The sequence below is a fragment of the Sinohyriopsis cumingii genome, chromosome 7 (genome assembly GCF_028554795.1).
Source record: "Sinohyriopsis cumingii isolate HCF-2022 chromosome 7, ASM2855479v2, whole genome shotgun sequence".
In the NCBI taxonomy this organism is placed as follows: Eukaryota; Metazoa; Mollusca; class Bivalvia; order Unionida; family Unionidae; genus Sinohyriopsis; species Sinohyriopsis cumingii.
Genome location: NC_142967.1, coordinates 95,875,699 through 95,902,225, shown reverse-complemented (window position 1 = coordinate 95,902,225; position 26,527 = coordinate 95,875,699). Strand labels below are relative to the sequence as shown.

At 34.7% G+C, this 26,527-nt stretch overlaps 1 protein-coding gene across 1 annotated transcript; it reads right to left on the bottom strand.

Moving 5' to 3' along the window:
* Positions 1-2,750: 2,750 nt before the first annotated feature.
* On the bottom strand, positions 2,751-25,197 carry LOC149795758 (large ribosomal subunit protein bL35m-like). The gene is made up of 3 exons (XM_089965664.1): positions 25,112-25,197; positions 11,519-11,717; positions 2,751-3,182 (listed from the first exon to the last, which is right to left on the bottom strand). Exons 1-3 carry the CDS (start codon positions 25,137-25,139, stop codon positions 2,819-2,821), a joined length of 591 nt encoding a protein of 196 aa, XP_089821790.1. The 5' UTR covers positions 25,140-25,197; the 3' UTR covers positions 2,751-2,818.
* Positions 25,198-26,527: the final 1,330 nt, after the last annotated feature.

The window sequence follows — 26,527 nt, the reverse complement described above, 5'->3', positions numbered from 1 at the left end:
ACAATTGACCAAACGACAGCTAATTCCATGTTTTTAGAATGTACCCAGAAAAAATAGGTTTGCTAACACTTAAAAGAAAACTGATCACCTTTGAAGCATCGATCATTCTGTATAAATACTAAGCAAATAAAAATAAAAAAAATCAGTCTCCAATCAATGTTCTACAACTCTTTGATGTTGCTGCCACGATAAGAAATGGACATCTGTTTGGTTCTTCAAAGCTGTCCTTTAGCGGTAACTTCAATAACACATGCATCCTTCATCAAAGAAAGCCGACTTCAATCTTCAACAAAAACGAATAATCTTTCATCAAAGGAAATCAGCACCAAATGTAAATAAAAGCAAAGGAATCTGATAGATTGTTGCATTTTCCAAAGTGACTAGAATACATTTATTGTGCCAGGAAAGTTAAAATTATGCAGGGAAAAAATATGCTTACAGTTGCTACAATGGTGGCATAAAATGCAAATTAAATTTACAATCTTTTGAAACCATAGGTATATAGCTGTCAAGTTAATTGAAGATGGGGTATCTTGCAAAGATGTTTGTTAAACTTTTTAATTTGTTCAAATTTTTAATTTCCCTATTAACAGCTTCCTCTCCTGGGTAGCCTCGGCAAGATAATACAGGCTCCAGCTGACCAAACTCTAGGCCAATTTCAAGTACATGTACATGTAGCATGTAAACTGCTATAGCCATGTGCTACTTGTGACAACTGTAGTGAAGTAAGTGACAACCATATATAAATCAAAACAAGGACTACCATTTTTATTAATGTGTTATTGCTGTTTTCTAATGGGATCTGAGTCATACATGAAGTTTACAGCATGCGATCTATACTCGAATTCGTGGATTTATTATATACAAGTACAGTACTTAACAGATTATAGGCTGTAATACACAAGTGTTTTTCAGACTAGTTTATTTTCATTTAATCATAAGCACATATTGTTGCACCTGCTTTTATGCCCCCCCCCCCCCCGCCATCCATAATTTAGATAAATGCATCATTTTCTTCAGCTAGCTGACTTGGTTTGTTATAACATGGTTCAGTCCATAATACGGTTGGGTTCTATGGACCCCAACTACCATGCTATAGCAGGGTCGCATAGAATGTTGTGGAATGCTACAAATGTCAATATAAAAGTGCATGCTAAATTTGATTTAAATTAAACAATCCTAAGTTAAATAATGTTGCAGAATCCAAAAATCGGAAGGATGGATTACTCCTGTAAATGACCTTGTGGAACACCTAAAATCAACCTCATTCTAACTCGTCAGTACAAACCTACATGTCGAATTTGGCTGAAATAATACCCCCTCCCAAAATCTTGAGGTACACTGGAAATCGAACTCCTTCAAAGTCGCATCTACAAAAAAAAAACAAATCAAGTTTGGTTTAAAACCATGAAACTGTGGTAAAGTAATGCTGCATAAAGCAAAACCAGGAGGACAGGCAATCAGGGGCTATTAGTCCTGTAAATGATGCTGAATGCTGATTCAAAATCAGGAGGACAGGCAATCAGGGGCTATAAGTCCTGTAAATGACACTGAATGCTGATTCAAAATCAGGAGGACAGGCAATCAGGGGCTATAAGTCCTGTAAATGACACTGAATGCTGAATCAAAATCAGGAGGACAGGCAATCAGGGGCTATAAGTCCTGTAAATGACACTGAATGCTGATTCAAAATCAGGAGGACTGGCAATCAGGGGCTATAAGTCCTGTAAATGACACTGAATGCTGATTCAAAATCAGGAGGACAGGCAATCAGGGGCTACAAGTCCTGTAAATGACACTGAATGCTGATTCAAAATCAGGAGGACAGGCAAATAGGGGCTATAAGTCCTGTAAATGACACTGAATGCTGATTCAAAATCAGGAGGACAGGCAATCAGGGGCTATTAGTCCTGTAAATGTCACTGAATGCTGATTCAAAATCAGGAGGACTGGCAATCAGGGGCTATAAGTCCTGTAAATGACACTGAATGCTGATTCAAAATCAGGAGGACTGGCAATCAGGGGCTATAAGTCCTGTAAATGACACTGAATGCTGATTCAAAATCAGGAGGACAGGCAATCAGGGGCTACAAGTCCTGTAAATGACACTGAATGCTGATTCAAAATCAGGAGGACAGGCAATCAGGGGCTATAAGTCCTGTAAATGACACTGAATGCTGATTCAAAATCAGGAGGACAGGCAATCAGGGGCTACAAGTCCTGTAAATGACACTGAATGCTGATTCAAAATCAGGAGGACAGGCAATTAGGGGCTATAAGTCCTGTAAATGACACTGAATGCTGATTCAAAATCAGGAGGACAGGCAATCAGGGGCTATTAGTCCTGTAAATGTCACTGAATGCTGATTCAAAATCAGGAGGACTGGCAATCAGGGGCTATAAGTCCTGTAAATGACACTGAATGCTGATTCAAAATCAGGAGGACAGGCAATCAGGGGCTGTAAGTCCTGTAAATGACACTGAATGCTGATTGCTTCAATCTGGTGTCATGATCCTGTAAATGACATGGATAGGTGGATATCTAGCTCTACTAAGGTCTTACCAAGAATTGCTACATCAAGAATTTGGTTAAAATTCAATAATTACCAGTGAAGATATCTTTGCATAAACCAAACTGTTCATGGATGGTCAGACATAGATGGATGGCAGGTCAGAGACATCAGCACTATGGGGATCCACAGACTTTGTCAAGTGGGACTCTAATAAAAAACTATTTTAAAGAAATAAAGTCACCTTTCAATATTTATTTCAGATACCTTTTGTATAGTGCATTATTACACAATCACAATCATATCATTTATGGTACAAAACGAGGCTTTTCTGGAAAATAAGTTGGAAGATTAACTCTTTTTTGATAGGGTTCATATGGATCATCCACATAATATCTCTTTCTCTTCCAAAACAATGTGGTCATCTTGTCTAAAAGCTTGCATTGAGTTCTGTTACAAAAGACGTGTTGTCGTAACTGCCTCTTTTGTTCAGGGGATTGTTTGTACACTTTCTTGTATCTCCCTGCACGTGGCCGTATCCAGACTCCCCAGTCTAATCGGAAAAATCGGTGTGTTACAGCCCTGACATTGGCAGGCTTTCCTTTTCTTCTACTAAAACGAACTTTTGTTCTAATGCTACTGATGAAAGGAAGGCAACTCTGTAAAAGGGATCTATAAAAAAAGAAAAGCACTGCTTTTATAAGGTATACAAAATGAATACAACTCCTTTAATACTCTTGATTCTATATAATAAATTGTGATTTATGATGCAGAAAACTATTTGGTAAGGATAATCTTAGTATTAACAGTGTCAGAAACAAATTCAGAATTGAGAGTTTCTCATATTCCTGAAATCACATAAAAATTTGATACCAATTCTTTCTCTTTCAAGCCATTTTTAAATTTCAGCAACTTATTTTTGCCTACTTTTTCAAATCTGAGTTACATAAATCTGTAATTTCAAATCTTTCTGTCTGCATACTCCTGATTCATCTGCATATTGTTTAATGAAAACTCGGGCACTTTTATTGCAAAAATAACTTGTGGCAAATATCAAAATACATCATGCAATATCAAGTGGAAAGCCTTTTCTTTAAAAAATCTGAAACATTATATTGTTCACTCCAGGGATTATATGACACTAATTATCGGGCACAATTATTATCTATCTGAAAATTACTGAATCATGTTATAAGTAAAAAATATCAAACCATACCTTTTGCACAGTCTGCACAATTATAACTGGGAAAAATGGAGTTGTCAACGATGAGTGCAATGTTAAGTCTTTGTTATATTTAAGAGACAGACAAGCCTAATGTACATGATAAACAGCAAAACTGTGAGGTGGACCCTTGATAAAAAGTAATAAGCACATATATACTATATAACCATGCAAGATATCTACTGCCGAAAAGGTTGCAAAATGCCCTGAATAAAGCAAATGTCCTTTGTAGATTATAGATTTATTTTTCCTTGTTTTATTTTATGCCAAACATTCCACAAAAATGCAGTCTAATATAAGTATATATATATTTGGATGGTGTTCTGCATGTCAGCAGTTTGACTATGAATTAAAAATACTTAATTATTATTATTATTATAAATCCTATTTTGCAATTGTGATAAAAAATATCAGCCATAACTTAAAAATATTATTTCTAATTTTGCTAGTATCTGTCATTTATTCTTTTGTTCATTTTAATATTTTAATTATCACTTAGATTATATTGCATATGTTAACAGTTCTTTTGTCTTTAATAATAATAATAATAATAATAATAGTCTTCTTAAGTGAAGTAATCAAGGCACTTACATTTTGCATACAACTTAAATATAAATACACAATATACAAAGACACCTGTTGAGATTGCATTTTTGTGGAATGTTCAGCATACAATAAAAAAGGATTAAAAAATATATACTCAACTGACAATGCCTTTTTTAGATATTGTGCTATCATCTCACTCTACTTTCTTTTAAAAGCCTCTGAAGTGGCAGGCATGCTGCATGGTATATACGATACATATGTACTGCCTTTTTTCATCATTTTCTTTTTTTTCCTACATAAAGATCCATTTTACACTTCTGAAGCTCACTAACTACATTAGGCTGATCCATCTACTAAAAGCAATATGGATTTAACATTGTACTGGCCTTTTACTTTTATCAAATTAAAACTGTCTGCATCTACAGGGCAAGATATGGTTTTATATTTAAAGTTATGAAGGGATTATATAATTATCAGCGAGACTAACTGTGCCCAAAAATTACTTATGGCTATTGAAGGTCAGGTACAATTCATAATCAACCAAAAGCTGACTATAGATGCACACACAAGATACTCTATTTGAAAATATTACATGTATCAAGCTGAGTTACAATGTAAAACAAAAAATTAAATAATTAAAATAAAATATAATTATATTGGACGGATACATTCAAAACAAAAGTAAACAAATTTCTTAACTCATTTATGCACTAATTTAATGATGAGTACTGGTTTTGCTTAGACTCGGATGCAACAGCACCTACAGTGTAATGTAACAGGGACCTGGCTTACAACAATGTCTAATGCGTACTTAAACAGGGAACTGGCATAGTGCCTGCTGTGTATTGTAGCAATGAACTGGCATACATTAGTGCCTGCTGTGTAAGTAGCGGGGACCTGCCTTACATTGGTGCCTGCTGTGTACTATAACAGGGCCCCAGGTTTTTCCAAGTGGTCTAAAGCACTCAACTTTAATGATCTCTGCCATCTCACCTCTGTCCACTTGGGTCCAGTCTCAGACTCTGCCAGTGTGGGTATGTGGAAAAGCTGACAATAGCTTACTATAGGTCAGGGGTTCTTATGAGTTTTTGCAGGTTCTTCCTACACCAGTTATATTGGCCGCCATATATTGCCTATCATGTGCTGAAAAATGGCTTTAAACCCACTACAACAACAGATGCAGCATTTACTGTACATCATAAAACTTGATTAAATTTAGCACTGGAACAAATAATAAAGAAGGAAATCAATATTTAAAAACTAATTACTCTCTTTCTTTTGGTGAAGATTACATTACAATCTTAGTTGATACACATATCTTTTTTTTGTTATTTTCTGAAAAATAAACAACTTACAAATACATTTCAGCTTGATCACTTATATTATAGTCTCAGGAATAAAACTTTATGCAATTCAAGATGGCAACCTCTCTTACATGCAACCATGGTGACTCATTGTTGGATTCCTGATCAAAGGAATGGGGTGGGGGTTGATTCCCACCATCAGATCAGCCTGGTTTGTCCTCAGGCAAGACGTTATTTACAATGGTGTGATATAACCTCGAAAATACTGCTATGTCAAAAAACACCAAAATCAAACCAAACCAACTCTCTTGATTTCAGGCTGGGCATGTTGAGTGATGATTGTTTGGGGGCTTGAAATATATAAATTCTGAATTATCATTGCCTGACAACATAACTAAATAAACTGATTTTCTTTCATGTGTATACACAGGTTCTATGGAACCCAGTGCCTCAACTGCTTGAATATGCTTGTTGGCCACTACTTTTGACTCTCAAAAAAATCTAGCACAAACCTTGAATTGTTGCTGCTTCCACCACCACTGGAAAAGTTACTACCATCTCACCTTACTTACATGTGTGGGGCAAAAAGAAAGCGCACACATTTATACAAGTGTGCACATTAAATATTTAAATTCATTTATGAAGTTTAGCTACTTGGCTACTTTAATGTGTACAGCTATTATTTTACAACAATCTCTCTCTTGAGTATAAAATGAATGTTTGCTTTTTTCAGTTTATTTTGTGTAAAGTGGAAAATGTGTAGTTATCTAAGCTACTGTGCTGAAGATCACCACTAATATTAAAATTGTTGATATTTCTTACAGAAAAGACATTTTATAGTAAATTATTTTCCTCTAAGAACATTATCCCAATCACATTAAGATAAGTAAATAAACTCAGCTAACATTTATCCAGCTCTCAGGGAAAGATACAAAAATGGTGCCTTTCCAATCTATATATCATATAGACAATATAAATCTACTTAAGTTATTCTTCCACATACTATTATAATTACTCCCACTCCCCAGCACTTGGTGTCTACCTGTATTCCAGTTATAGTATTCAGTTAAGTGTCAATAAAACATTAATGAGAATGCTTGCTTTTGCAGGGAGGTGTTGAAGGGCTTCATATTAATGTGATCAGGTAAGTTTCTCTAAGAAACATAATTTACTGTAGATTTCCTTTCTGTGCTACCCTATCACTTAAATGTTGGGAGAACAGATTACAGAAAGAAGAATGCATGTGCTCCCAATTTCTAAAATGGATTTCCTTTAAGGGAAATAAGGCTGTAGTCCCTGTATGATGGATATAACTGCTTCCATTATGTTAACGGAACACAACTTAAGGTCATGTGACACATGACAAGGCAATGAGAAACTCATTTTATTTCTTACCAAGAGAAATTCCAGGTGATTCAGCAAAAGATACCAACCCATACCTTTGAGATGGTTTTGCTGTCATTAATGGGTTCTGGTGGTTGACTGGGCTTCAGTCACTAGATCCACCAGATGAAATCCCTGTCTCTTTGATGCTAGATGCTTGAGAAGACAGACTGTGCTGATGATTTCAATAATGTACCGGATTGAAATATTGCATTCGAAAATGGTGTTCAAAGATAGCTTGAATCATGTCTGCATGTGTTTTCATGAGGCATACCTGATTTCACTATGTATATACACTAATTACAGCAGAGTATTCAAGCTTACACTTCACAGATTTTTGGACAAAGCCACAGTATCAACATCGTGTCAATCACGTCTCATGGTACTCACAAATATGTCTCTGGTAAATAATCCCCAAATTGCTGAAGTAAACAAGTACAGCTTTCTCAAAATGATTGATAATCTTTCACTCACTGTCGCAGGAGCTGCAATTATTCATTCAGCGTGAATTGGCTTGATTAATGAGGTTGCAAGGTTTACTAATACTGTGCACTAATCGTCACCAGTAACATCTTTTTCCGTAATGGCATCCATGGCCTGTTTAGCATACCACTCGTGGAAGTGTGACTTTAATTCTTCTTTTTAATAACCGATTTGCCAAGTGTTGTTGGCTGCGTCAGCTTCCTTTGATGATGAGCACTCAAATGAAAATGAGATGAAAGTGATTAATCTTGACAGGTGTTTTATTGGTGCTGATAGAGATGAAAGTATTGTTTTAGTGTTGTTGACTGTGTCGGTGTCGACTGATGTTATTCACTTGGTCGAAAACATGGTGTAAGTAATGAATTTGCCAGGTCTTTGATTTGTGCTGATACAGGTGGTAGTATTGCTTTAAACATTAAAGTGACTGACATTTGCATCTGCATAGTTTTATTCTTTTGTATTCTTTATTTTGGGTATCTGTAGAGGTTAAACCATGAAATTAAATACATACTAATATGCAAACTTGTACAAGCAAAACCACAAATTTAAGTACCCATGAAAATGCCCTTTTTTAAAATACAAAACCACAAAAATTGAGCCCAATGAAAATAAATGATACCACTGTAGTTGTTAAACTAAATTTGATTTGCACATTGTGTCCTGGAACAGCATTATGTTGTAGTCTGAACCGTGATTTAATTCAGCAAATAATGACTGATGATAGTTATGATGACAATAATTTTTAAAGTTATGAAGTATATCAGATTACTGGAGCTGGGAAAAGTGTTAATGCAGATACCAGTAAATCATTTTGAACCTGAAAATGGTACTGAAATACGAGTCCAAGGTACATGCTGCATGGACAAAAAAAAAATAGACACCATGCCGGTCAATCACCCTTTCTGCAATTGTAGACAAGACAAAACACAAAGCCAAATTAAAATACAGACAATTTAAAAGAAGAATGCAATTTTCATTTCTTTTCTGAAACATTTTAGCCCTACTGGATCTTGTGCTACAAAAATGTATATCTCTATTCAGGTTAAATTAAATTAAACTAAATAAATAAGAATGCAAAAAAAAATGAAATGAAAAAGTAAAGATATTTCTTTAATCAAAGTACCTCCGTAAGGTGGCTAAGTAAGTCCTACATCTGATCAAATGGAGATGCCACAATGGCCTTAAATTAAACTAAATAAATAAGAATGCAAAAAAAAATGAAATGAAAAAGTAAAGATATTTCTTTAATCAAAGTACCTCCGTAAGGTGGCTAAGTAAGTCCTACATCTGATCAAATGGAGATGCCACAATGGCCTAAAATGTTGAATAAAACTCACTGACAACTAACAGATAGTCTGTTTAAAAATATTTTTGTTATCTTGAAATGGATCAGAATGGCATATAAACATATGCTAAGTATGTGTATGTCTGTCTGTCTGGAATCTGCTTACTGGAAATACAACCAGTATGTCACAGAAAAGGACACCACCTACCGCTGACAGACCCTCTAAAGATGGAAAGACCATCAAGTTAATATGTGTATCAATAATGTATTGTATCGTTAATTGTATTGATACACAGAACAGGTGTATTGTCTTTCACCCCTACAGATTATAATCTCCTGTTGGGGTTGTTCCAGGGGAATTCCTGCATTCAGACATTCTCTCTTTTACCAATGATACAGGAAAGTTCATGTACATTTTCTGAACAAGTCCACTAACTTATAAATATCAATGAAAAATGATGAAAAAAAGGTACTAATACCTTAAGTAACCTTAATTATCATTACTTACTGATTCAATGATGAATTCTGATGGATATTGTGAGGAAATGTGATGCTGATCATATCGATGTGAAAGCATAAACTGAGCACTATTTGGTTTACAGCTGTCCATCTTGCATTGTCAAGGAGAGGTAATCATAATATCATCTGGAAGAGTTTCTTCCCATAGACATTATTTTCAATGTCTATATGATATGCACGGCAGAATTTTCTTTCAGGGAAGTAGCAAAGTTTATTTATTAGCATTGATGTAACTGGTTAATGTATTTATTAGAAAAATAAATGCATACAACAAATCATATTTTCTCTCACTACTTTTCTGTTTTAAACAGTCTGTTTATCTGTCTGTCTGTCTCTGAACCCATAGTTTAAGAAAATATGCATATAAATATATTACCAAATATAAAAGCATCATTATTAATGGGACTTGAATCTGTTGATGCTTCCACGTCGAACACAAAAATATATGAAGATAACTATGTTGTACTGAGACATTAGAGCATGCATACTTTTTTTGGTTGTTAAAATAGTAGCCACTGGTACATACAAATTGTTTTCATTCAATATCCAGAATTGTTTATACATGTACAAATTTTAGCAAAAAAATTCCATGCAGTGTGAGAAAATGAGTATGGATTTACAATGGTTTTGTTAGCTGTGCAAAAGGTTTTAAGTAACTTCTCTATCTTTGTAACGAAATTCTGTAACCTGATATTTTAAATGGTCTCTTTGTCTTTACTTAAAACAATGAATTCACAGATGCACAGTAAAATGTGACCACTTACAATCTGATAACAAAAGATACTTATTACACGATATTAAAAAAACTTTCATTCAAATATTTCTGTCTTGTGCATTAAAATTTTCCTTTAATTAGTAAGTGTTCATTTTGCAAATTTTTACATGCATAGATTTTAGCGACTTATTGTCTCTAAATATACCATGTTTTAAGTAACTGAATTTAGAAATTCAGTATTTTCGAGTGATAAAGATACTGTTTATGAAGCTCATAGACATCAAAACTTTTAAAGATTCTTTACTGCCAATTTTTCACATGAAGTCTAAATGACTGAATCAGTACATTTGCTCCTACAAGACAGAAACTATCAAGTTATGACAATATGTTAAATAAAGGAAATTAATTTGATTATGCTTTATATTCATTTTGCAACATGTGCACTGATTTGCAAGTCAGCCAAGCCTACACTAATATCTCCACCACGACTGCAATGTGACTCGATGTGGATGTGTAGTGTGTGTGGCACTTTCGCCACATAAAAATATAGCTTTCTACATCTCCATTATAATGCATGTTGGAAACAAAAAAACAACAACATGAGTACCATGAACAGCTCAGTATATGCCTGCTACATTTTTAATAGTCCTCTTTTGTTGATAACAAAAAATTTGTGTGCACAATCAGTTTTTCTTCTTTTAGTAATAGCTGCCTTGGTCTTTCACCATTTGAACCTTATACCAATAGGCTTCTTCAATACACCAAGTACAAGTCATGCACAAAGTTTGATTCAGGTATGCAGTGTTGAACTAATGCTATTGTGCAAAAATCTTTCAGTCGGAGTGACATTGGTACTTTGACCTTTCTACTAAATAAAATCTATATTCTTCATTACCCCAAAGGCTCGCCATCCACAACATTTAGTTGTTGCTGTTGTGGGGTTTAACGCCATTTTGCAGCACATGATAGGCTATACATGGCGGCCAGTATTAATGGTGGAGGAAGAACCAGAAAAAACCCCGGAAAGAACCACCGACCCACGGGAAGCTACTGGCAAGCTTTCTCACATATCCACATTGGCTGAATCTTAGACTCGAACCGCCGCAGACAGAGGTGAGATGGCAGTGATCCGTAACGAAGAGCGCTTTAGACCACTCGGCCACTCGGGGCCCCACAACATTTAGTAACCACTGATGATGGAGAACTGAAATTTATGTGTGGAAACTATTTTTCTTCTTTCAGTCACAATTACCAGGACTGTTGAATGCAAAGTCAATATGGTTCAGTCTTACCCAAGTGCAAGGTATTCCCCAAAATTTATTAAGTGTAGATGCTGGAGAACTTGAGTTGCTGTCTGGAAATGAAACTTGCAACAGACAGATATCATAAGAAACTCTCTCCTATGGAAGGCATATAAAAAAACATGTGAGCTACACTTTAATTTAACACCTTTATAACATATTTACAGTTTAAATGTCACAAATGGAAAATTCCAAAAATAGTACTGTTAATCAACACTTTTAAAGAATTTTATTGTTACAAATGAATTACCCTGTTCTCAGTAGAGGATTTGTCCCTGATGAATAACCAGTGGCTGAAGTCCCAAGTGGATGGGAAATATGCAGACTAGCACAACTTCTGCTTGTGGAGAAATTGACAGCTTGAGGTTGAAAACTCCCATTTGGAATACTCTTCCACCAAGCAGGTCCAGTTCCATTAATTATTCCTTTTAGGATCTGGGTACCAAGACCTGAAATAATAAAACCTAAAAATGAGGATCTTGACATCAGTAATACATCCACTATGAAATAACCTGTATTTCCATCAAATTAAGTTGGCAGAGTTCCACTATATCCTTGTATTTCAGTTTAGTCTTATTCTTTATTATCTGAAGTTTGCTAAATTGAATGATCAACTGATTAACCAAGTTTTATCTCTTGATTACATGAAGTACATGCATGCTATACTATATGTTTTATCTCTTGATTACATGAAGTACATGCATGCTATACTATGTTTTATCTCTTGATTACATGAAGTACATGCATGCTATAGTGTATGTTTTATCTCTTGATTACATGAAGTACATGCATGCTATACTGTATGTTTTATCTCTTGATTACATGAAGTACATGCATGCTATACTGTATGTTTTATCTCTTGATTAACATGAAGTACATGCATGGTATACTGTATGTTTTATCTCTTGATTATATGAAGTATGCCATATTATATGCTTTATCTCTTGATTACATGAAGATTTCCATGGTATATTTTGTTCCCTTCATTACATGATGTGTGCCATGCTGTATGTTTTATCTCCATTAAATTAAGTATTCTTTACTATATGCTTTATCTCTTGATTACACATTATAAGTTTTATCTCATGATTACATTCAGTATTATCAATCATACAGTGGCATCATCGTTGAATGTTGAGGAGATGTTCAGAGAATGTAACATACTGAAAAATGCAGCCAAAACCTAACTGCATATGGTTGCTTTTGGACTGATTTTATTGTTTTCATATAAAGTAATTGGTTTGTTTAAATGATAATTGTGACCATTGTTTTTTAAAGTACATAAATTATTTCAATTACCTTACTTCAGCAGATGTTGGATTTCCAAAGAGATATACAGAGAATACAGTATTATAAAATCTACAATTGAAATTTTCCAAAAGCTTCAAAATGGTGAGATAATTTCTAGTTAAGAAACTTAAGTGAAAAATCTGACATGTCACCAGTCTTCCTGAGAAATGCAACAGTGAAATATGGTATTGTAATTGAATTTTGAAGAGTTATCTCCCCTTACATGGAGATGTTGTAGTAGGGTTTAACGCTATTTTTCAGCACAAGATGGGCTATACATGGCGGCCAGTATCAATGGTGGAGGAAGAACCCAGGAAAACTCAGAAACAACCACTGACCCACGAGAAGCTACTGGCAATCTTTCTCCCATTCCCACATTGGCCGAACCTGAGACTCGAAGCCACGCATACAGAGGTGAGATGGCAATGAGCCATAATGGTGAGTGCTTTAGACCACCTGTCATCTCAGGGCCCCTACACTGAGATGTAACACCATCACTATTTTAAGCTGTGAAGAAAAAAATGTGTAACAATGTGGTCAATTTGGTAGACAATGCGGTCATGAAATTCTTCAAAACGACCTTAATGAATTGGAAAGGCGGGCTTTAACATGAGGCATGCAATTTAACAATAAGAAATGCTATATACTCAGGATCAGGAACAAATCTTCAAAACTTTACACCCCCCCAATGACATTCTACAACAGGTACCAACAGGTTCAAACTAGGGGGTTTCATTTCAGAGGATGTCAAATGGGGCATATGTATCAACATCCGCTGTAAAGCAAATACTTCACTGTGGTTCTTAAAAAGGAATTTAAAGAACCGACCTCACGAAGAGTTGGTGGATGGCATATACATGTCTTTAGTCCGATCAACACTTGAATATGGCTCATCTATATGGGACCCCTACCTTACTAACGAGATAAAATCCATAAAAAGGATTTAGCACCAAGCTGCACAATTTATTCCAAAGGATTATAGATCTCATGATGAAGGCTGTGTATCAAGGATGCTACAAGTTCTGGAACTCTCTAGCCTTCAACAACGATGTGAGTTCAATAAGCTCACCTACCTATTCAAGACAGTGATAGGGTATGGTACTGGCAATAGACACTGCTGATTATTTAGTCAAACTTAACTTAAACCAAAAAGATGCATCATATCTAAATTCCACGCAGACTTTGAAACTAAAAACTTTGTAGACAATCAGGTTACTGACAATTCCACGTTTTTTGTTGTTAAAAGTTTGAGCAGAACAATTTAGAAACTCTTTCTTTAAAAAACTTGTGCTTTGGAACCACCTTGACAAGATGGCTGTGAGCGCCAAGATGGTGAAAGCTTTCATGTCAGCATTGCTCAAGAGTTACTATGATGCAAGCTCCCCCTGTAGTTAAATACCAATATTAGTTTCTGGTATATACAGGTACATATTTTATTCTTATTAGTTTTATCATAACCTTGATGTTAGGGCTATATAGTTTTCTAGCACATGCAGGGCTAAATTGTGATGAGAAAAGAAACAAAAAGTGCACTCTACTTTAAATTGTCTGTATCTTATTTTGGCTTCTTTGTCTGCCTTCTCTACATTTAATTTTGAAATACCAGTGAAATGAGGGGTTGACCATCATGCCCTCAGTTTTTTTCTTCTTCCATCTAGCATGTATATTGGATTCATATTGAACACTATTTTTCTGTTCAAAATTACTGGTATCTCCATTAACACTTTCCCAGCTCCAATAATCTGATATACTTCCTAACTTTACAAATAAATTACCTTCATTACTATCATCAGCCAGTATTTGCCCAATCATCATCTAAAGATGAACAATGCTGGGAATCTGTCATTTTTGGTCTTCTGAATAGCCCGTATTATAAATGTGCATTTGTAAAACTACCCTGATGCAAGGTTCAAACTTCAACACAATGCTTGTTATGGAGCCCAATATGCCATCAAATTTAGTTTAACAACCTTTTGTGTCAAGCCGATGAAATCAGATGTGTAAACAGTTAGGTCAAAAGCTACATGTCATGACATTTCTACAAGCATTTTAAGGGTGAACGGCTGAATTAAAAGTTACATACTGAACAGAGTACATTAATTTTTCATTTTGGGCAACTTGAAATTAATTTGCAGGAGTTCTCATGCATCACCACTTTCCAAGTGCAAATTCGTATAAATTTTGCACAAATCACGCTATCGTGTGCACTGGAACATCTTGGTGGATTGCTGGTTTGGGAAGCGACCACAATCTCTTGGTGGCAGAAGTGGCACTTGAATGGAGAAAAACCAGACTTCAAGATCTCCAAAAAACAGTGTCTCAATGACTCCAAACTTCATGGCCCCAAGATCAAGTTGGAGTTCAATATAGCCATCAGAGACAGATTTAGCACTCTCCAAGAACAAGAGAGAGCTCACAATATACAGATTTAACAAGGCAATGAAGGATGCCTACATAAAAAGCAAGAAGCCAAAATTAATCTCGGAAATAACATGAATGAAGATTAAAGAATGGACAATGACCAAGACATGTCTTCTGGATACAAAATCTGCCAGGCTGAAAGAAAGGATAATAAAGGAGTATACAGAGAAGGATACAGAAGTCAAAACATTGGCAAGAGACCAGAGAAAATGTGTGGAAAAACTTTCAACTGAAACTGAGGCTACAGCAGCTCTAAAAGACACGAAAACAGTACCTGATCACAAGGAGACTAAAAAGGGTACAATGGGCAACACCAGGACCTTCCAGTAAACAATACCCAAGGCACAACTGCTATATCACCTCAAGCACATCCAGCATGGAGTAGACTGAATAAAGGACTGAATGAATACCATGAAAAAAACGTCTAACCCTTGCTATCACTTAAGCCCCCAAATTTGTCTGAGAAACCCTCCACCACCATCTGGACAGTAAGCGGGAATGCAGCTGCTGACAAAGACATATGCTGGATGTAGGATCATACTGTGGCATTATGGTTGTTGATAATGTTGGTTTTTGGCGACACTTTGGACACATTATTGGCCATATCATGCTTTGGAAATGAGAGCTAAGTGCATTTCACACACAATGACAGCCAATCCATGCTGGTCTGGATTGGTATTGTACATGTGGCATTGTAGCAGAGAACAACATAATAATATAACCTAAATGGCAGTGGACAATTTAAATGGAACCTATTTATTGACCATACAGGCTATTGGTATCGCACAATTCAGTACAGGTTCATGGGGGACGGTAAATATACTTTGATTGTGAAGAAATGGCTAAAATACTCATTTATTTTAATATCCTGCAATATTTAGCATCAAGTGGGTGAAATAATAACTTGTAATAACAAAATTCCGTACCTTTTTGTCCATAGACATTAATACATTGTACAGCAATATGGAATTAAAAATGCCTGGATTCCCATTTAAACAGAGATGGTAATCCCTATCGGATGAAAAGTAATTGGTACATCCAAATTGTTCTTTATCTTTCCAATAAAAAGTGCAACTAAAGAGCTCTGGATCAGATTTAATAATTTTTGTTATCTGATATTTCACACACTTGTCAGATAGATTAAGAATCCTTGACACTGGAGAATCTTTATGATTGTGGATATCCCTCAAATGTTATTTTATTATCACTCTGAATTTCATGTTAGTCTCACCTAAGCATTGTTTGCCACATTTAGTGCATGTAATACATGTAGATGACATTATGTGTGGTACCATGTCCTCTTAGTTTTGATTTATATTCAAGGTTTGTAAATGTGCTTCTAAAGATTCAAGACTGATCCATTTTCATGCAGGAACTGCAATTAATGGTCTTGCAATCCAATAATTTATTTGTGAATATTTTATCAATTATGCCTAGAAAACTTGGCTCTTCTTAGTTGGTTACTAAGTTTATACCCAATCCTCGGTACAAAAATCGGTTTATCATATCTGAAGATAGCTGGTATTGCACTGCATATTTATTTTGGGGGATTTTTTTAAAATTGGTTTCAGTAGTTCTGAATTATCCATCCAACTTGCTTTTTGAAAAGCTTCAGTTAGAATCGTAGTCAGATTGCCCCTTCCTTTATAAAATTGAACTAAATTGGAGTCACGTTTCTCAGCCTGATTGTTTAGTACAGATTCATCTAATTCTTAATAGCTGACTAAATGGGTGGTAGGAATCATAGTATTGATAACAATCATCAATGTATATTTGTAGGTTTACAGTATAAATTAAATGTTATAGTGTTATTTTCATGAATAACTGTAGTATCAAGAAACGTTTTTTTTTACTTGGAAAATTCTGTTGTAAACTTAATTTTTTTTTTGGTAACCGTTACAGTACAATGTTATAAAGTTTTATGTGGATCTATCATTACTGATTTTCAGAGGGGGTTATCTTGTTATTATAATTTGGGGAAATTTAGATGAATTACATAATTTAAAGATATATTTTTTAATTAATCCCTATGTTTTTGCTTACTGAAATAAAAGTTTTAGAATTTGCTATCTGATAAATAGGGAATTTTACTTTTAACAGTAAATTTTCTATAGGCTTTTATGAGAATCTTGATATTTAACTTATTTTGACCAAATTATTGTTTTAAAATTTGTTTGATTATAAAATGAAAAAAAAAAAATAAAACCTGCAAAATTATGTCTTCTGTCTCTGATTATTTACATCTCTAAAGAAATAATCTGTGAAGGATGCAAAACAGTTTTGAAGTTCCAAAAACAGTAAATAATAATAATAATAATAATAATAATAATAATAATGACAACTTAATAGATACTTAATCTTTTAAAAAGCTCTAAGTAATTTACATCAAGATAATATATAAGGGCATAAAATCAGTTTGCATACAGACAACATAAAACATGAAAATGTCTCACAAACACAAAAATGAATTATTACACAAAATAACAACATGAAACATAAAATGGGTTTACAAAAATAACCAAATATGCAAACTGGGTTTATAGTGCAGTTTAGTCTAAAAAATAATGATAAATGGACAACGGTCAGATTCATTCTTGCTGGTGGAAAAGATGTGTCTAGAGAACATTCTTGCATGTGATAAGGTGTATGAGATAATGAGGCAGGTTATTTCTGAGCTATGACAGGAGCAATAAGCCGACTGGAAATTATGTAAAAATAAGTGAGACACTTCTTTAGGACTGTTCATAGAAAATCCATAGATATCAGCTGAAATTTTGTGAATGGGAGTTGTTTAAATTCTGTACCATAACTGTAAGGTGCGGATGGGTCAGATTGTATGATACTGTTAAGTTGATCTCTGATAGTCTGCACTTTGTCATAGAAGAAATTAGCAAACTGATCTGGTAGACTGCCTGTGAGGCTGTGTTAGGAAGTGGTGTAGATTTGTTACTTGCCAATAATTTGTCTGTGGTACAGAATAGCTGTTTGCAGCTGGTACTCTAAGTGATTATTGTACTGAAGTAGGTGGATTCTGCAGCATGAACTATATTTGCAACATTCCTTTTGGCAATTTCAAATATATACAGTTAGAGCAGATGACAGCAACCATCTCTCAGCCTTACGGCGTTCCCACTTAGCGGCATGCAGCTTGTCACTTACGCTGTTGTACCATGCAGCAAATTTCTTTGCTGAGACTCGACTCAAGGTTATATGTGCATGCTTATCAAGCAATGAATGCAGGCAAAGGTGGAGTTGTTCAGCAGTGGGATTCTGCATAGTTGTTAGGTATGAACTAATGTCATTGGTTATTTGAGTTCTGTTAATGATGAGCATGTCACGTTTTGGAAAGTAAATGAGTGGTTGGTCAGGGACTGATAGATCAGGGTAGCATATGATGCTCGTGAGACAGTAGTGCATCCCAAAATATCATCATCAGGTGTAAACACAATCCAGTCTAATATGTGGCCACATTGGTGGGTTGGTATGTGATCAGACTGTACCAAGATGAAAATGTGAATATAGTGCAAGAATTTTAACATATGCGGGTTTGTAGAGAATGGAAGTTGAATTCTGCTAGAAGCATTAAGCTGCTGTTGGCAAAATTACAAAATTCAAGGTTAAAAAAAATATATCGATGCTACGGTGGATGATAAAATTTCAGATTTATGTTTTATTTCTGGTGTTGCCACTGATCGGTTATTAAATGATGTAATACTTAATACTTTTGGGGATTAAAAGAGAGCAGTAGAGAGGTACTTGTATCAAGTTCTTGATGTTAACATAACATGAGTCTGAGGTCTTGAAAGCACTGTTGAAAGGCAGATTGGTCAGTAATGGAGGTGAAGGAGGAATAGTTGTGATTTTACGACCAGTCTGTTTCCAGTGTCCTGACTGAAAAGGAAGGCTCTTGTAATGTTGTCAGCTGTAAATCTTTATCTAAATCTTTAAGTCTGGAGCACAATGCTGACTGAGGCGCCAAGTAGACATTGTTTATGGCCCACAGTGAGTCTTAACTATTGCTCTGAACAATAGGGACTACACATTGTGGACAGACACTCCAATATGATGTTCTGAATGAGCTTGTTAAGAAAATCAAAGAGTTCTTGCTTCCAAAACAAGTGACTGGAAAAACACATACCAAAAAAAAAAGAGCAAACCATGATAGATATAATAAACATAACAGATAAGAAGACAAAACTAATAAACTATTAAAACCCATAAAAATTTGGAGTCGCTGCCTCAAACCAAAACACAAACATACATTCAAGAATTGAGGTTCTGCATTTTTACAATGTCAATTAAGTACTGAAAAAGTCACAAATGTGTTATTGATGTTGCTCTGCAATATATTATTTTCACTGGTGCATATGTACAATGGTGTCACAGGAAGAAATAAACTTCTGTGACGTGCATCAAAAATGGTGAGATAATACGAACTTTCCAACATGAGGTCATCTGATTGAAAGCATACCAAGAAGAATATGAGGGAATGTATCAATCATTTATTATCCATCCTTTGCTAAAATAACTGTTTCTAAAGTAATGAGAGATATCACTATGAAAGGAATATACTTCTAAAACAGTAAAAGTATGGTAGGCTGTTATGCTATGGTGGGTTCTATGGAATTGTGGTATTCAGATTTTTTAGCATTTTTTTCTGCATAGTGCCACCTATCGTGTACTTATATACACTACATGACCATAATTTGCTAGTTCTGAATCACCAGTTGATTTCAGGAGAATGTCAGGATTACTGATCAGTTTACTATTTTAAAAATACACAACGTGAATATCACTGTTTCCCCAAAAATAATGGCTGTGCTCCATGTTTTCAAATAGAATTTATATCGTCTTAAAATTGCTATTAATGCAACAAATTGTTTAACTAATGGCCAATAATGTTATGCAAGAGTCAGATCACATAATTACTGTATTTGTCAAGAACCAAGAGACTGAATCTATGCCAGCAAATAAAAGTCAAAATGTGAAGTATGGCCAGTTGTTGTTTTCTGGTGGCTTTTGCAAATGACTTCAAAACATTGTTGCACATAATTTATTACTCTTCACTGGAACACCAGGAGTTTTTTTAACAGTCTGTGGTCAACGTGTACTTTCATGCTCATGTTGGTGGTCCATTCTCAGTGACAATCCCTGTACTCTATCACAGGCGGTTACAGATGCATTTCTTTGTTTCTCTCTTATCAGTTTCTGTTGGACGGCACTGGTGGCAGAATGTGCCAAGGAAGTAGCATCAATTTTTTAAGTTGATTTACACTTTGTGCAGCATATGCATTAAGTTCCTAACATTAGAACAAGTATATGCTTTTGTCAAAATATCTGTACAATATCAGAGTAATTACCCTTGCATAACCTGGAATCTACATGGCGTCTTTTTATCAATCATTTCCTGTGTTCATCTGATTGAAACTGGAAATTAAATGCATTTTAATACAGAGCAAAGAACACGAAAAAATAGACATACATGTATATAATATCTTGAAGGTCAGTGTTTTCATTCATTTATTTGTTGATTGCAAACTTAAAGACCCACAATACCATAGCACTCTGGTATAAGCATAGGGGGTTTGTACAAAGTAAATTAGTGTATTCCGTCAATGAATTGAGGGTTGGAGGGGTGGGATGTCCAACTTGTAACACTATAACACAAGGGAAGACATGAGTCTATAATTCACAGTAGTTCCACCCCTGCTAGTTTGTCCTAATTTTGTATACTAATTTCCAGCTTTTGTCAGCCGTAGTCAAGAATAATTCAATTTTCAAAACAGCTCACACTTTGCTCAGTTTGTGACATAATGGAGAAAATTCAACAGTTGTTCGCCAATTTGGATGAAAATAGGCAAGTACTGGGAAGGAAGATGTCAGTATCAGTCAGTTATTGTACAAGTCATACAAGTCATGTAAGGACATTTACTGATACAAATTTTAAAAAATAATTTTATTTTTAAAATTTAATTGTAATATAGTTATAACAAAGTTTATTCAGTCGTGATTTTTGAGCAATCTACGCATTAATTGTCAAAACAAATTTCCAGAAGAAAATTGTTGACCGCTATGGACTTTTACAATGGCAGTTCGGCATCACACTAGGTCAAGAAAGTCGATATTGTAACAAGTGCAGGGGAAATCAATGTATGATTGCATGAACAAGATGTCGCGTGCATCTTAATTCATCCCCTGTATGGATGTTCAACCATGAATGGGACAGAGGAGTAACATACAATAAGTTTTATTCTTAGCTTGTACATATGACATTTCTTCAAAATGATAACTTAGCATCATATAAAATTTAACTAAAATAAATTTGAATTCACAGCAGTTTTTACAGTCTTTTACATGTACGAAAGCACATATCTGTACAGGAAAAATAGGTATTACATATGAAAGGAAATAAAAGACAAGACGTACCATAGAGATGATATATACAAAGTTACATAACTGCCTCCAATTTATTGGACATGTGTGCCAATTTGTTTTCCTGCCAGTGTTTTCCCAGGCTTTGTTTATAAATTACAACATTGTCACATCTTTGTTTATCTTTGCAGTACAACTTTTTCCCAATTGCAGATGCATTATCTCTTACATCAATGCATGCAACAAAACCCTTTTAAATGAGATCACTGCTTGGGGACTATGTCTATAAATGTCTAAGTACGATATCACTGAATTTGCCATTAAGCATTTCTTGAGGAATTTATACAATAATCTTCAATGGCATTTTGATGGGCAAGGCGTGAAATAAAGTGAATAAATGCAATTTAAAGGTATGTGTAATCAGATTCTCCAAAGTGACACCCATAGCTGCAAAGAGTGACTTTTAGTGCTTACATGAGCTATGTGACTTATACTATAGTCTTGGATTTCACCGGTGTTACAAAACAACCAAATCCACTCAAATCCACACCAAATCCACTGAAATTGACAAGATATTGATATAAAAGTTTTTCTCTTGTTTGGCGTTATTACAACTTCATGATCTGCATTAATATCGTCCCTAAATAAGGTGTCTGTGATATTAGCACATGCTTCAAGTTCAACTTAGCGACAATGTGTGAGTATAATGTTAAAAATATGTGTGCTCATTTATCAAATTCCTGAAATTAAATGTTATATTAAATGTTGTGATGCATTATGAATGTGTATTTGTGTTGTTTACCAAGTTCACTTACTTCTATGAGTTGGACGACATAGTGAAATAAGACTTTGAATGAGAATCATAATATACAAGCACATTATATTGTACATCCATAGGATGCTAGGTCTTGCTGTTTTGGAAAACATAGTTAATAATAGCACACACTATATAACAAAAGCACAGCTTTCTGGTAATATTAGTTAGGACGGGGGCTACCTTGAATGGTCTGAAAAGATCAGATGAGGGACACCCCCCAAAAAAAGTCAAAGAGTGGGAAAGGAGTTCTAGGAACTTCGGACAAGATTTGGAACAAAGGCTTTTGAGGTAAAATATCTTCGCCCAAATCTGTCTCACTTTCCTAACTAGGTGTTGATAGATTTATATGTTATTATGTACATTAAATTTAGTGGAAATTTAATCTTTGTATAGCTGAATTATCAACATAACGTAATGTAGCATATAGCAAATTCATAATATTCAAGATTAATGTATGGAGTTGTTAGGATAAAATCAAAGTGGATGGTGTAATCTTGCTATTATGTTGCATCATGATAAATGGTGCATAACCGAATTTAGTGGGGAGTAGTGTTAGGCCTTGTACTTGTTTTTATTTGAATAATTAGTTGTGGATTGTGCTGGGTTAGGCATTGTTGGCCTTGTGCATGTAAAGACATTTTATATTTGCATGTCGTTTGTAATTTGTAAGGTAGGAAATGCATATGAATATTGTTGATGTTGATAGCTGACTATGTAGAGAATTAGGGATATCCGTGTATGTATCAGAAGTTGTGATGTTATTGTTATTGATATAACCTTTAAAATAGAATAAGCATGTTTGGAGTATTTAGATCTGAGTGTACGAGTTTACCTAATGACTTAATTGCCATTATGCTGATGAAAAGTCTGTAAGAGTGTGTTAATTTTCCTGCATTTCAACAAGGAGGCACAACTGTACGTCCCTTCTAATCCACAGGAAGCTTTCCAGATGGGAAAGGATGCCACCTGAAGATTAGAGAGAAGGAGATGAGGAGAGAAAGTGGAATTAGGTTGCTGTGCAAAGGCGCAGGGCTGGGAATGGAAACAAGGGTACCGGAAATACCAACAAGCAGGGCTGGGAGATGGAAACAAGGGTACCAACAAAGGAATACAAGGCAGAAGTTACAGATGAGTAACATAGAAGGGACATGGACAAAGGAATCTATTATATCATCGCACATGTCTTGAACATCAATGATTTGTTTATGGTATGATATTTGGAAACTTAAAAGGAACTATTATTCAGGGTAACATTTAGCTTTCAATGACCTTGGTATGATTTACATTTTTGTTTCTTTTTCTTTCTTTTTTAATAAAATCTTTATTCAATATGTACATATTAAATTGACAATCCAATTGACATGTTCTTACAGACATGCTCACTAGATATACACAGTCACTCTGACTTTTCCATTTCCCTATGGTCAGTCCATTTGATTTTGAGACATTGAGTTTTGCTCCAGAAACTTGGGAATAAAACTGTGACCAAAATAAATATTTAAATAGATATTTTTACTACAACAGGAGCCTGTACTATCATCTGCAAATAAAGAAATTTTACATGACTGTTGTACAGGGCATTTGGATGCTAGATTTCCTTTTCTGATCATATTCTATCTGCAAAGGATTCAATTACTAATGCACAGTCTAATCCTACAGGTAAGACCTTGATGCTGATATTTATGTTTTGGGAGCACTTAAACCAGACCAACATGTGCTATGTCTTACATTGCAGGACTAATGCACAGTCCTACTAAGCACCGCAATGTCATGCAAAGTCATGGAAGTCACACAAAGTTTTTTGTAATTATAAAATAAAATTATTCAGTCTGGATTTGTCACACTGAGTCTGCTTTTGTCATAAGCTGGGTTACATGACTGTCATACTAATTCTGCCATTGTTGTACGGAATACATGAAATAAAGGGAAATAACTAAGGTTGCATATGTACCAGTTATACTTTCAACCAATATTAAAACACCCTTTTTAAAACTTTTAATTACAATGTTTTCAAAATAAAGTAATTCTTTTATAATATAGATAGCTGCAATTAATAATGCACGTTAGAGATATATATGTCATACAGGACTCTGTCGATATTTTCAGAGCAAATGGTAATTGGAGATGTTATATTTGTTAGGTTTCATACAACGAATTTCTAATTGTTTTTGGAATTTAGCACATTTTATTTTAACTCAGAACCTGAGACGGTGGTCACAATGCGATTTGGTATGGAGTTGGGTGAATTTTGGTGTGGATTTGGGTGAATTTTGGTATGGATTTGGGTAAATTTTGGTGTGGATTTGGGTGTTTCATAACATCTGGATTTGACCATGGACTAGAAGGTACAATATTTACTACAGAACAGAGGTATTTTGTTGCTTGCCTTTCGGTCTTCCCTTGTGTTACACTGTTACAAGTTAGACCTCTAGCCCTCATATCACTGACGGTATACTCCTAATTTTCTTTTTAACGAGCCCCTGTGGGTATAAGTGCTTAAGTGCGTATAGTCCTACATGTAAGACATAGCACATTTTGATTTTGTTGAGGTGCTAAACATAAATATCAGCGTCAGGTCTTACAGGTAGGACGACTTAGGATATAGCAGTGCTCAAATACTTTCAGCATAGCTCTACAACGATATCAGAAACTGACAAAGTCATGTTATCGAAAAGCGCATAACTAAAAGATAGCGGTTACAGTTTGCTAATAACAAAAACTTGTTTGATTAAAATTCCAGCTCGTGCCAACATGTTCGAAAACAGGTGAACTTGCTGAAAATGGGTGACCACTGATATATGTGCAATTATTTCCTGTTCTTTTATACGGATAAATAGTTAAATAATATACGGAAATGAATTTAAAATTATCTTTCAGTAGACTGAAATCCAATTCCATAAAGAAACACAAAGAAGAAATAAGCAGTCGCATAAAAGTACAAACCTATAATCCTATGACCTACGGCCGCCATATTTGTTGGCTTAATGGATTGATAGAACCTTTTAGAAAGCGGCGCGCCTGCCTTGTAGATATCGGTATAGGTCATGTCGTAATCTGAGGGAGAGCCAAGATTTTGATCTGCATGATCCTTAATGAACATACACGACTAAATAAAATAAAACTTTCGAGTTTTACTTAATTAGTTGAAAAGCAGCTTCATTGCTAATCAATAGGTATATGACATTTTTCGCAATGGAAAGTAACAGAATTAAATTTTTTAATTTTTTTTTTAAATCACGTATTGGGAGGTTGAAAAATAAGACATTTTACTTTGCTCATTATATCCATATATAGAAAACAGTGGCTCACTCCCACATGTACTCAGGTACATCATGAATAATCTCTTAATAAATAAATAAATAAATAAATAAATAGTATTTGATTGATGGAGGGGCCTTTTGACTATAAAGCAATTAAACAACATAATACATATCTCTTATTCTCGGCAATAAGTTAATTTTAAAATAATTACCACAACACTCCTCCTGGAGTTATTTTCAAGATAGTATAAAAAGAAAAAAGATCAACAATCTGTTACATACGTTATGTGTCTTCCAGTTATCACTGCATATATAACATAAAGCCGAAGGCTGTTAGGAATGGTTGTCAAACTCTTTCACAAAGTGCTATATGATAGAGGTCAGGTCTGTACCAATATTTGCAAGAATTATTTCTATGAAAAATATTTCATTACCCATGTGAGTGCGACTATTCGTGCAAGACGAGTATCAATAACAAGTGTTTTGAGATGTCCACTTTTGCGCCATGTTGGATGTCAGATAGGTTCCATTTTCATTCAGAGCCAATTTGTATTTGCTGTAGCGTTTTAGTAAAATCCCATGTCAATACGGCACTTATTCAGTAGAACCAGGCGTGTGAAAATTCAGGACTGCCGTCAGGATAGCCATTTTTTAAAATTGCACCAGTATCATCATAATATAGTAACAGCTGTATATAGCAAAAACTTGAGATTTAAAGGAGGAAAAAATGGGGATAGCAATGTGTTGAAAATAAGTAGCTGTAATGAGATTTTTCACACTTTGGGAGATCACATTGGAATAATTTTCATACAAGACCAGCTACATATACTGAAAAACGTACTAGTAAAACGAAAATGTGGAAAAGACCGTATCTTCAAGATAATGGGTGATAGGAAGATTTTCAAAACTGCTTTTATGTTGGATATCTGATAAGCATACGCTTTAAATATTATACGAAGTCTTTTAATGAAAAGTCTATGGATTAATCTGTTCAGGTAAAGTAGCTATTACAAAATTTTCAAGACGGCTATCATGGCGACCATATTGTAGGTCTAACTGGAGCTATTTCAGTTTAGGATTAACTACATAAGAAGTCCTT

Bases quoted from the DNA above. Each gene is read 5' to 3' on its own strand.
- LOC149795758 (XM_089965664.1), bottom strand. From the start codon at position 25,139: ATGGCGGCCGTAGGTCATAGGATTATAG. The intron at 11,718-25,111 runs GTTTGTACTTTT...TTATTATTTCAG, and splicing joins CGTAGGTCATAGGATTATAG to GTCTTGGTACCCAGATCCTA. The intron at 3,183-11,518 runs GTAATTCATTTG...CTTTTTTTATAG, and splicing joins AATCCTCTACTGAGAACAGG to ATCCCTTTTACAGAGTTGCC.